Raw genomic sequence first — 10,979 nt, forward strand, 5'->3', positions numbered from 1 at the left:
AGGGCTTCTGAGATTTTTTTTCTTCTCCTTCCAAAACAGCAAAGGGAAAAAAAACAGAGTATTCATACATATGCCGTTTGTTTCTCTGTTTCAGATTTCAAGATTCTGCTCGTGTCTTTTGAATCTATGGTGCTCGAATTCAGAGTCCCTGAGTTTGTGGGCATGTTTGTTTTAGGGTTAAACCTTGTCACTTTTGGTTCCATGGTCGGTTTCATAACCAAACGGTCGGATGGATTCTAACTATTTCGCTGCTCTGTTTTCTTGACCTGTGAACATAATAAAGAGGCCAAAATATCGGGTTTATTTGTTTTTTGGGCACGAGAAAGCTCGGACCTTTCTTCCAACCACTCCGCATTAAATTCCACTCCACACCCAAATCTTCCCCAGCTCATCTTTACACCTTCTGGGTTTTCTTTCTCTGTTTGCTACCTGATGAAACCGTTTCTTGCAGTGGAAGCAACCATGGACGCGAACCGTTCCAGAAGGCTCAACTTCAACGCTCGACTCTTGTCGACAAAACGCCATGTCGGGGAAGAAAAGGATGTTCTAGAAGCTTCTTCTGGATCTGAGGGGATCCCTTTTTGTTGGGAAACGGTTCCTGGATTGCCCAAAAACTTGTCTCTCAAGAAAGACGACGGTCTCACCCTCGAATCCGACACTCCCCGCCTTAAACTCCCCCCTGGGAGACTGAAGGTGCGTACCTTCGTAAAGTTTGCGTTTCGTATCTATAGGATGTCATATTCCGTGAAAACTCGGTAGTTTTTCTGCAGCCTTGAAGATTTGTTTTGTTTTTTAAAAGGGTGTCTTTATGACCTTCGAAAACAAAATCCAATTGTAGGTAAAGGTTAATGGCGAAGAAAACGGAAGAAACAAAACGGACAACAGAGAAGCCATGACAGCAGCTAACTTGTGTCTGAAGACTCCCGAAGAAACTCAACAGAACAATCTCGAAGGTTCGAACCAAGACGCAGTGGAAGTGCTGTCACTGACACAAGCCATAGACATGGTCGAACACCAGACGAACCCTAAAAGCGGCGGGTCAGGTTATTCCAACGGCTACTTCACCGTCGATACCACCGGACACAGCAGCGACTTGTCCGATCCCAGTTATATCATCGAGCGGTTTCTGCCAGACGCGGCGGCTCTGGCCGCGGTGACATCATCGGCGGCTAAGAAACCCACGAGCAAGAACAACAGCAGCAGCAGGTTCGGAAATCTATGGAGCGGTCAGAGCAAGCGTTCTGCGTTTGCGTTTGCGTCTCCGTCGCCGAAAGGGTGTGGGTTGCATGTGTTGTTGCCGACGACGTGGGGGGCTAGGCACAGGATCTGCGGCATGAAAACTGCGTTTTCTCCTTGCTCCCACATCGATTTGCAACCCAGATTCGCTCCAAAAGAGAAGTAGTCAGAGATATGTAATTAGAAAGTCTGAATTATATATGTAATTATTAATATGATAAATAAAGATGGTTCCAGAGGCTGGTTATTCGAAAGAGGGGCATTATATTACAAACGTCCTCCATTAATAATTATAATCGAAATTAATATATTTAAATTAATTTAAGTGTAATAATGATAACAAGGCAAGCTTTTTAGGGGAAACAGGCTTCAAGCGAATAGAGATTGTGAAGAGCAGACGTAGAGGAATTGCAAATCTTCGGCAGTGGGATTTCGGTTCCCTCGTATGCTTTGCACACTTCACTCACAAAGTTGCGCCTATTCTGAGCAAATATTATGAACAAACAAATATCGAAAATTAAGATATTAGATGAAGAAAATATATATATATATATATATATATATATATGGGAAAAAACATACGTCGTAAAGAGGAGTGCCGTCGACCGTGACCCAAGGCACATACGTATGCGGTGGTCGCAGTCCGTTCGTCTCCTTTGCATATCCAACCATAAGCTGCGTTCACATTTTCTAGATTGAAATATTTTATAAATGGGTTTATTCATTAATCAATATTCACTATATATATTATATGTATATGACCTGCGTGGCGAGTCCACTGTCGTAGCAATCGTCGATCAGTTTCTGGCCGCCGATTTTGTTAGCGCAGCCTCTCCAGGCAGCCTCGGGCTGTTCTTCGAGTGTGGCCGAACTCTCGACGCACCGTATGAAGCTGAAATGTTTTTTCTGCGTACCAAATTATCCATCCCATCTATGAAGATAGTATAAAGTATTAGGGAAATTTATGTGATATGAATTTCTAAACAAAATGTGTTAAAAAATTTCGGATTTGGACATTACAGATACCCCAAAATTATCTAATGGATAATACCATTTGAATATTCAAAAGTTCGAATTCGCGTTCAATTTCAAATACAGATACTCTAAAAATCTCGGGTACGTGACCCACCAGGAGTTTTGGATCTTAACAGTTTGTTTAGTTGGGTGAAAGAGGGTAATTAAAGGGATATAGGTTTAATTATGCTTAGAATGAATGAAGTGGGGAGATGAGAGAGTTAATCATACCTGCTCCGGCCAGACGTGAATGGCACAAGCTTCTATCGCATTTAGATAGCATTCTTCTTCTCCATGCAGCCCAATCCACCGACCAATTCAAACACATTAATTATGAGATATAATATATATATATATATACCTGTCTGAATAATTTAAAAAATAAAAATACGAACTTGGCAGGAGATGGAGGAGGAGCCATGGATTTCAGCATTGCCAAAGGGAACGAGCCTGAGATTGGAGATGGTGTAGAGATCAGTGTCGAAGATCTTTACGAGATCGTTGACGACGAACGACCGACAGTACGGACAGAGTGTTTCGTAGTAGAGATTAAGCTTCACTTTCTCGGGTTCGTGGACTGAAGACACTAAGAGGTTGTCCGAGAATGTTGTGAAGAGAAGCAAAACAAGGAGAAGAAGTTGAGGGGGAGAAGAAACCATTATTGGTTTTCTTTGTATTTAATGTAATATTTCAGAGTGAGCATTTGATGCATCCTAATGAATCATATATATATATATATATATATATATATATAGCTGTCAGTTTGATTTCTTTTAAGAGATGGGCACTCTTTTTTTTTTCCTCCCTCGTATAATTTCACAGTCAGTTAATTTTGAGAAATTTAATCAAACGCGCAGAAACATTTATTTGAATGTTATAATTAATTTTTAGTTTAGACAATTATAGCTGTCTTTATATTATAAATACCACTCTTAGAAATTATTGTTTAAAAATTAAAACAAATCATTTGTCATCAGTTTATTCCAAATTAAAATTGTTATGATGGAATTTTAAAATTTAGAGAAGCCAACTTTTTAATTATATTTGTTATAAATAATATTTTTTATTATTATTTACCGCGGATAACTACTAATATAATTTTTTTTATAAGGTTTATAACGTTAAGAATATCTTCTTTTTTTGTTGATGTTAGAGATTAACAATTTAAAAAACTAAAATTATTTACCATGACTATGATCACTGATATATGAAAGTCAAGATTGTCAACATCACCCGAATATACATCTTCCATATCCCGTTGTTACCCAAAATTTAAATAATTATATCAAATATTAAGGTTTTTTTAATCAATTAATTCAGTGTGGATGTCCACATCAAACCAAATGGAGGTAAATTCATGTTCTTTTATTGTACATGTGAACAAATCCGAAGGTCTTACTTTAAAAAAAAAAAAAAAGTAAACGCTATATTCCATAATTTCCCATATTAATGAGTACTTAAGAGCTTTTAATCACGGCTTGTATATGAAAACTGCAACTTTTTTTTTTTTGGTAAAGTTTGTACCAGGGTGGGTTCGAACTGCAATTTTCTAATTTTATTTACCTTAATTTCTTGTATTATCTTAGGCCTTATAAATAAAATTTTGTTTATTTTGTCTGACATATAATTATATCTATCTTTTGAAATACATGTATAAAACTATAAAATTGGAATTTTTTCTTATCTGAAATTTTAGTTTTACGAAATATTAATTGATTCTTAAGTTATATATTAAAATTTTGAGTATTAATTGTCTAAGCCGTTGCGTGACGTTTTCTTATCTACAGAATGTCAAAACGTCACGTAGTTCAATCTCATGGGCCCAATTTTGAAATCCATTGAGATTTAGAAATTAGGCCCACAACCATACAGATCGGCCCAACTCCCAGGAACACCTAAAACTGACCTAATATCAATCGGAACAATCGTTATATAACGGAGAACTAAGGCTATTTGTTCATCTTTCTACCCTAGTTCGAGTGAAGCGCCGCGGCCGCTTAGGCGAAGAGGAATCCGAAGGCGTTCGGAGCTACAGCTGCAATTATGGTCTGTCGTCTTCTCTCTTATGTCCCGATTGCTTTCTATCACTCGTTTCTTCCTTACCCTGAATCGCTGGTCTCAATCTGTGGTGTATCTGTATCTTTTGGATTTTAGTGGGTCCTATCTTATAGCGCTCTTGGAATGTTCCTGTGTAGACTCGTGTTTCTCGGTTCTTGTTAGTTTTTCAAGTCAATGGCTTTTCAGTTTAAGACAAGCTGATTTGAGCCGGCTTGATGTCGGGGATTGGACGATGTATAGTGTAGGATTTCGGAAATACGTAAGCAATGCATTCTTTTACAATTTATCTTCAGATCTCACAGTATGTGCATTTTTCTAGTGTCGCGAATGTTATGCTGATTGCCCGGCCTGATTTCTTCTTTATTGTGTAGTTTTGGGAATTTTGAATGATGTCATGATCTGCAAGGTTTCTTTTATTTGTTCATAGATGATTATTTGGATACACTTTAGCATGTTTTAATGAAGGATAATGTTTATCTTCATGGTTTTGATCTCTATTTTTGGTTGTCTCTGCAGGCTAGAGGATTGAAGAAACATCTGAAGAGGCTTAATGCCCCAAAGCACTGGATGCTTGACAAGCTTGGCGGTGCTTTTGTACGTTACTCGTTTTGAGGTTTTCTTCAGTTCCATTGTCGAAAACCTTTGCCCCTTGGATGTCTGATTGGTGATATATTGTTTTGATACTTGTTTCGTGCAGGCCCCCAAGCCGTCGTCTGGACCCCACAAGTCAAGGGAGTGCCTTCCTCTCATCCTCATCATCCGAAACAGGTTGAAGTATGCCCTGACATACCGGGAGGTGATTGCCATCTTGATGCAAAGGCATGTTCTTGTCGATGGAAAAGTTAGGACTGACAAGACATACCCTGCTGGTTTCATGGGTAAGCTTTGTTTTACCTTTACCATGCTTCTGAATTGTGGCTATGCTTTCATTAGCTAAAGGTCTATATGATTCGCAGATGTTGTCTCCATCCCAAAGACGAATGAGAACTTCCGTCTTCTGTATGATACCAAGGGGCGTTTCCGTCTCCACTCCATCAGGGATGAGGAGGCAAAGGTTTGTTCTTTTTCGATGACTTAGACTCTTGTATGTTTCTTTGAGATTCTGTTTAAACTATAAACTAATCCATATCAGAGTGCTTTTGGGACTTGCTCAAGGTTTTTGTTGTTGTGCATTACCAAAGCTTGTCTTAAGAGTGATGATCTGTTATTCATGTAATTCGTTGCCTCCTCGTATGGTCCAATGATTCCTTGCATATGATTGTGCAGTTAAAGCTGTGCAAGGTGCGATCTGTCCAGTTTGGTCAGAAGGGCATTCCTTACCTGAACACCTATGATGGTCGCACCATCCGTTACCCTGACCCACTCATCAAGGCCAACGACACCATCAAGCTTGACCTTGAGACCAACAAAATCGTCGACTTCATCAAATTTGACGTGGGCAATGTTGTGATGGTCACAGGGGGTAGGAACAGAGGCAGGGTGGGAGTGATAAAGAACAGGGAGAAGCATAAGGGAAGCTTTGATACAATTCACATTCAAGATGCAACTGGGCATGAGTTTGCTACAAGGATGGGGAATGTGTTCACCATTGGCAAAGGAACAAAGCCATGGGTGTCTCTTCCAAAGGGCAAAGGTATTAAGCTGAGCATCATTGAAGAAGCCAGGAAGAGGCTTGTTGCCCAACAAGCTGCTTGAGAGTAACTTTTGTTTTCCATGTCTGAAACTTGCGTTTACAGTCTTTTTTATTCCTAGAACGACTTGCTTTTATCCTATTTAGGACCTTGGGTTTTGCAGAATCTACCTCCCAGTTTGAATATCGATTACTCTTTTTTTTTTAACATGGCAAGGAATCTGAGTTTCACCATTATATATATACACAAAATTCTAAGAACATTTACAGGGTTTGTTTTTAAGTTGGAAGTTTATAAATATCGTTGTAGATCATCTCCTCCAACCGGTCAAATTTCTGATCCTTGGAAGGTGGCATGACTGAATATGGTAGATTTTGTAGCCGTAGCAAGAGGTTGAATATGGTAGATTTAGAGAGAGAGGCACCACTCTCCTCCCTTGCCCAAACCTATCATCTGCTGAAAACCTCCTGGCGTATTAATTGATCTTGGCACCTCCCTTCCAACCTCCATCTCCTTCTTCTCAGTGCTTGGTGTCTTCGTCTCCCCTTTCTTCAGTGTCATAGGCTCCGCCATGGTGCAGGAGATCGCCGCCCCTGTCTCCCCCGTGTAGTCCGTCGCCCGGCGCTCGGCTAGAGATCCTCGACGACGAGCGCCACGTCATCAGCTTCAGCGTCATCGGTGGGGGCCACAGGCTCGCCAACTACCGTTCGGTGACGACACTCCACGTGTAACCGTCCGGCGAAGGGACCGTCGTGGTGGATGTTCCTCCGGGAAACACTGAGGAGGAGACCTGCGACTTCGCCGACGTCGTCGTACGGTGCAATCTCCAGTCGCTGGCCAAGATATCCGAGAAGAATCTCGTATAGTTATACGTACCGTACGGACGAATCTAACATGCACTCACGTGGACGTGAGAAAAAGATCATGACGATATGTTATATACTTTACATGCATAATGTTTTACGTGTATGGAAACTTGTTAAAACCTCAAACTTTTTTTGTTTGCACATATATATATATATTAAAATAAATGTGACATGTTAACTACCGTTCGGTGACGACACTCCACGTGTAACCGTCCGGCGAAGGGACCGTCGTGGTGGATGTTCCTCCGGGAAACACTGAGGAGGAGACCTGCGACTTCGCCGACGTCGTCGTACGGTGCAATCTCCAGTCGCTGGCCAAGATATCCGAGAAGAATCTCGTATAGTTATACGTACCGTACGGACGAATCTAACATGCACTCACGTGGACGTGAGAAAAAGATCATGACGATATGTTATATACTTTACATGCATAATGTTTTACGTGTATGGAAACTTGTTAAAACCTCAAACTTTTTTTGTTTGCACATATATATATATATTAAAATAAATGTGACATGTTACAAGAAATGAATTTAAAACCTTACGCTAATCAAACTTGATCAAAACTCAGAATTTTAATCAATGTAAAAAAAATAATCGTCTGATTATAGACATGGCAATTAATTGATATAAATTTTCAAGTGAAAATTTAATATCTGGCATGTACTAAAAATTTTAAGATTATACAGTATTTAAAAATAGGTTTAAAAAAATGGTATATCTGTATACGAGGTATATATGAATATAAAAATTCCTAATTTTTCAAACTCCATGGTTTTTCGTAATCACAAAATTCGTGACATTTAAAAAAACCATGTTGTGCAAATTTATTGTTTTGAGATTATTGTACATTTTATCGAAAGTTACTAGCATGCAGTTCACCTCGGTAAGTCCAACCGGACATATCATATATGTATGTGTGTATAGGTGTGTATATATGAGATGAGTTTAAAGAAATAATCAAAATGATGCAACTTGACAATACATGGATAACCCGACAAAGCCGAGCGGTTCTAAACTAATGTACAAAATTGTCGAGAAAATTTACGAGGATGATTAATATAATATTAAATGAATTGTTTTTACCAAAAAAAATATTAAATGAATTATAAATCGAAATAATATAAATAAAAAAATTAAAATGAGAGGCCCAAATGTCGGCCGTCCTTATAAGTTATCAAATATTAAATAGAATACGATGATAATTCATCACAGAGGGAGATAGATTGGCTCATTGACCAAGTCTGCAGAATTGCGAATAGCAGCACGATGAGCTCATCGAGGAAATTGAACGTGGTTTCGCCGGTTCCCGCCGATATCGACATCGCGAACTCCGTCGAGCCTCTTCACATCTCCGAGATTGCCAAAGATCTCAATCTCGATCCGCTTCACTACGATCTCTACGGGAAATACAAGGCTAAGGTCAGATTGTTCCATTTTCTCTTCGTTTTCCGGGAAAAATGTGCGAGAAAGTAATGGTCAGGCATCTGGGTTATTTCGTGATGGGTTTCTCTGATTTTAGGGATATTATGTTACCCGAAGGGTTAAAGCATTGTTATGGATGTTTAATCGTTGTAAAATCTAGATCTGTGTAAAACAATTTTATGAGCTTTTTATGATTCGGAAGTTTGGAGAAGTAGCGTATGTGTTGGGTTGGATTTTGAGTGAAAAATCAGATTAAAGATGGTTATTGGTGAGTTGATTGAGCGTTTCGTGTGGAGTTTGATAATCTTAAACTTTCTTGGTGAATGAAAATTTCTCTTCTGAGATCAGGAATTTACCCGAGAAGTCAACTGAGTTGAGGTCCACCTACATGTTTTAGTCAGAGAAGGATCCCATTTGGCTTATGCTTCTCCTTGGATTTCGTACGAACTGAGTTAACGTAGTTCAGATTTAAAGAATTTGGGTCTAGTTGAAAATCAAAGTTTCATGGATCTCTCCTTGGAAAGAAATATTTAGAAAGATTTCTCTTTTCAAAACAATATTAATCTTTTTAAAAGGTTTGGTTAGCTTTCTTGGTGCTTCTGAGCTTTATTTATTCACATTTGTCTGTTTCTCTAACACGAGTTTTGCCTTTAGTCTTTAAATTTCTTATCGAATCAAGTGCTGTGTGAATTAGGTTCTATTGTCCGTGCTTGAAGAGCTCCAAGAACAAGAAGACGGATACTATGTTGTGGTTGGTGGGATTACTCCCACTCCACTCGGAGAAGGCAAGTCTACTACCACAGTAGGACTTTGCCAAGCCCTCGGGGCACACCTCAATAAGAAGGTTCACATTCTTACATTATACTTTCTCTTTTAGCTTAATCTGCTTGTTTCATAAACTTTGTATAAGCTTATCTTCCCCCTCCCCCCTGAATTCCCATTGCTGACACTTGGGCAATGACTTTTATACAGAATTTATTACATTTTGTTGTAAGAGTAATATCACATGTTGTGCTGTAGGTCATGACCTGTCTTCGTCAACCCTCACAAGGACCGACCTTTGGAATCAAAGGTGGTGCAGCAGGTGGCGGGTACAGTCAGGTGATTCCGATGGATGAGTTCAATCTTCACCTTACTGGAGATATTCACGCTATAACTGCTGCAAACAATCTTTTAGCTGCTGCTATTGATACTCGGATTTTCCACGAGGCATCCCAATCCGACAAGGCTCTTTTCAATAGGTTATGCCCACCAAATAAAGAAGGAAAACGGACATTCTGTGACATCATGTTCAGGCGTTTGAAGAAGCTTGGTATCTCCAAGACCAATCCTGGAGATCTTACTCCCGAGGAGATAAAGAAATTTTCCCGGCTTGATATTGATCCTAATTCTGTCACATGGAGAAGAGTGATGGACGTTAATGATCGGTTCTTGAGGAAAATTACTGTTGGGCAAGGCCCTGAGGAAAAGGGGATGACGAGAGAAACTGGGTTTGACATTTCGGTTGCCAGTGAAATTATGGCTGTTCTGGCTCTCACGACATCTCTAGCTGATATGAGAGAGAGGCTCGGGAAAATGGTGATTGGTAATAGCAGAGCTGGGGATCCGGTAACTGCAGATGATCTCGGGGTTGGAGGTGCCTTGACTGTTCTGATGAAGGATGCTATCAACCCTACTCTCATGCAGACGCTTGAAGGAACACCTGTCCTTGTTCATGCTGGCCCTTTTGCGAATATTGCCCATGGAAATTCGTCTATCATTGCTGATAAGATTGCCTTGAAGCTAGTAGGACCTGGTGGGTTTGTAGTTACTGAAGCGGGTTTTGGTTCAGATATCGGAACAGAGAAGTTCATGAACATTAAATGTCGATACAGTGGACTAACGCCTCAATGCGCGATTGTTGTTGCGACTGTGAGGGCCTTGAAAATGCATGGTGGTGGACCTGAGGTTGTTGCTGGGAAGCCTCTTGACTCTGCATATATAAACGAGAATGTTTCCCTGGTTGAAGCTGGATGTGTGAATCTAGCCAAGCATATTTCAAACACAAAGGCATACGGTGTCAGTGTAGTTGTTGCTGTGAATAAGTTTTCGACAGATACTGAAGCAGAACTAAATTCAGTGAGGAAAGCCGCATTGGATGCCGGTGCATTTGATGCTGTGATTTGTACTCACCATGCTCATGGTGGGAAAGGAGCGGTAACTTGATCTTTACTGATTGATGAACTCAAACTTTTATGACTACAAGTTCTTGATTTTTCTGTGTTTATGACTGATGAGTATATATCTTGTGTGAATGGTAGGTTGACCTCGGTATTGCAGCGGAGAAAGCTTGCAAGAGCATGACACAGCCGCTTAGGTTTTTGTACCCATTGGACACTAGCATCAAAGAAAAAATTGAGGCTATAGCCAATTCGTATGGAGCTAGTGGAGTTGAATACTCAGAGCAGGTAGAGTCCGGACTCTGTCATCATCTTGCAACTGATATTTTCAGAATTCAGTCGGAGATATTCCTTGCCATGTGCCTGAGTCTGAACCCAAAAATCATTGGGAGTTCATGGCATTTTGCAGATTGACTCGGTTAACCTTAAACTTTTCAAAAAAATGTTATTAAGACCCTAAATCCAATAATCCATACAAAATGTGATTGAAGAATCTCCAAAATCACCACTAAATCCTGCTGCAAACCACCCAAATTATCAGGGGCAGTTTCTATCTGATACTGTCGTCTTTATCACTCTTGTCGACAGTT

At 39.9% G+C, this 10,979-nt stretch overlaps 3 protein-coding genes and 1 long non-coding RNA gene across 7 annotated transcripts in view; 3 read left to right on the plus strand and 1 right to left on the minus strand.

Annotated features, from left to right (window-relative positions):
* Positions 1-409: 409 nt before the first annotated feature.
* LOC104806615 lies at positions 410-1,428 on the plus strand. The gene is made up of 2 exons (XM_010531599.1): positions 410-693; positions 839-1,428. Exons 1-2 carry the CDS (start codon positions 433-435, stop codon positions 1,400-1,402), a joined length of 825 nt encoding a protein of 274 aa, XP_010529901.1. The 5' UTR covers positions 410-432; the 3' UTR covers positions 1,403-1,428.
* A 166-nt stretch (positions 1,429-1,594) lies between these two features.
* On the minus strand, positions 1,595-2,950 carry LOC104806616. 4 transcript variants are annotated; one of them, XR_770641.2, is made up of 5 exons: positions 2,646-2,950; positions 2,482-2,537; positions 1,999-2,142; positions 1,819-1,911; positions 1,595-1,718 (listed from the first exon to the last, which is right to left on the minus strand). It is a non-coding gene; the product is annotated as an uncharacterized LOC104806616 (long non-coding RNA). The 4 variants fall into 4 exon arrangements; XR_770639.2 differs by having other exon boundaries at positions 1,999-2,167; XR_770640.2 differs by lacking the exon at positions 2,646-2,950 and having other exon boundaries at positions 2,482-2,579.
* A 1,250-nt stretch (positions 2,951-4,200) lies between these two features.
* On the plus strand, positions 4,201-6,146 carry LOC104806617 (40S ribosomal protein S4-3-like). Its single transcript, XM_010531601.2, has 5 exons — positions 4,201-4,296; positions 4,825-4,902; positions 5,006-5,186; positions 5,265-5,362; positions 5,575-6,146. Exons 1-5 carry the CDS (start codon positions 4,294-4,296, stop codon positions 6,001-6,003), a joined length of 789 nt encoding a protein of 262 aa, XP_010529903.1. The 5' UTR covers positions 4,201-4,293; the 3' UTR covers positions 6,004-6,146.
* Positions 6,147-8,009: 1,863 nt separating this feature from the next.
* The window catches only part of LOC104806618 (formate--tetrahydrofolate ligase), a 3,696-nt gene continuing 726 nt past the window's right edge, over positions 8,010-10,979 (plus strand). The window contains exons 1-4 of the mRNA XM_010531602.2: positions 8,010-8,227; positions 8,925-9,074; positions 9,251-10,426; positions 10,531-10,677. Coding sequence (XP_010529904.1) covers positions 8,075-8,227; positions 8,925-9,074; positions 9,251-10,426; positions 10,531-10,677 — 1,626 coding nt within the window. The 5' untranslated portion in view covers positions 8,010-8,074. The remainder of the gene's footprint in view (positions 8,228-8,924; positions 9,075-9,250; positions 10,427-10,530; positions 10,678-10,979) is intronic.

The sequence above is a fragment of the Tarenaya hassleriana genome, unplaced genomic scaffold, assembly GCF_000463585.1.
Source record: "Tarenaya hassleriana unplaced genomic scaffold, ASM46358v1 Cleome12, whole genome shotgun sequence".
Classification (NCBI taxonomy): domain Eukaryota; kingdom Viridiplantae; phylum Streptophyta; class Magnoliopsida; order Brassicales; family Cleomaceae; genus Tarenaya; species Tarenaya hassleriana.

Coding starts and splice junctions, on each gene's coding strand:
- LOC104806615 (XM_010531599.1), top strand. CDS start 433: ATGAAACCGTTTCTTGCAGTGGAAGCAACCATGGACGCGAACCGTTCC. Junction 694..838: donor TCCCCCCTGGGAGACTGAAG/GTGCGTACCTTC, acceptor ATCCAATTGTAG/GTAAAGGTTAATGGCGAAGA.
- LOC104806617 (XM_010531601.2), top strand. Junction 5,187..5,264: donor ATACCCTGCTGGTTTCATGG/GTAAGCTTTGTT, acceptor TATGATTCGCAG/ATGTTGTCTCCATCCCAAAG. Junction 5,363..5,574: donor TCAGGGATGAGGAGGCAAAG/GTTTGTTCTTTT, acceptor ATGATTGTGCAG/TTAAAGCTGTGCAAGGTGCG.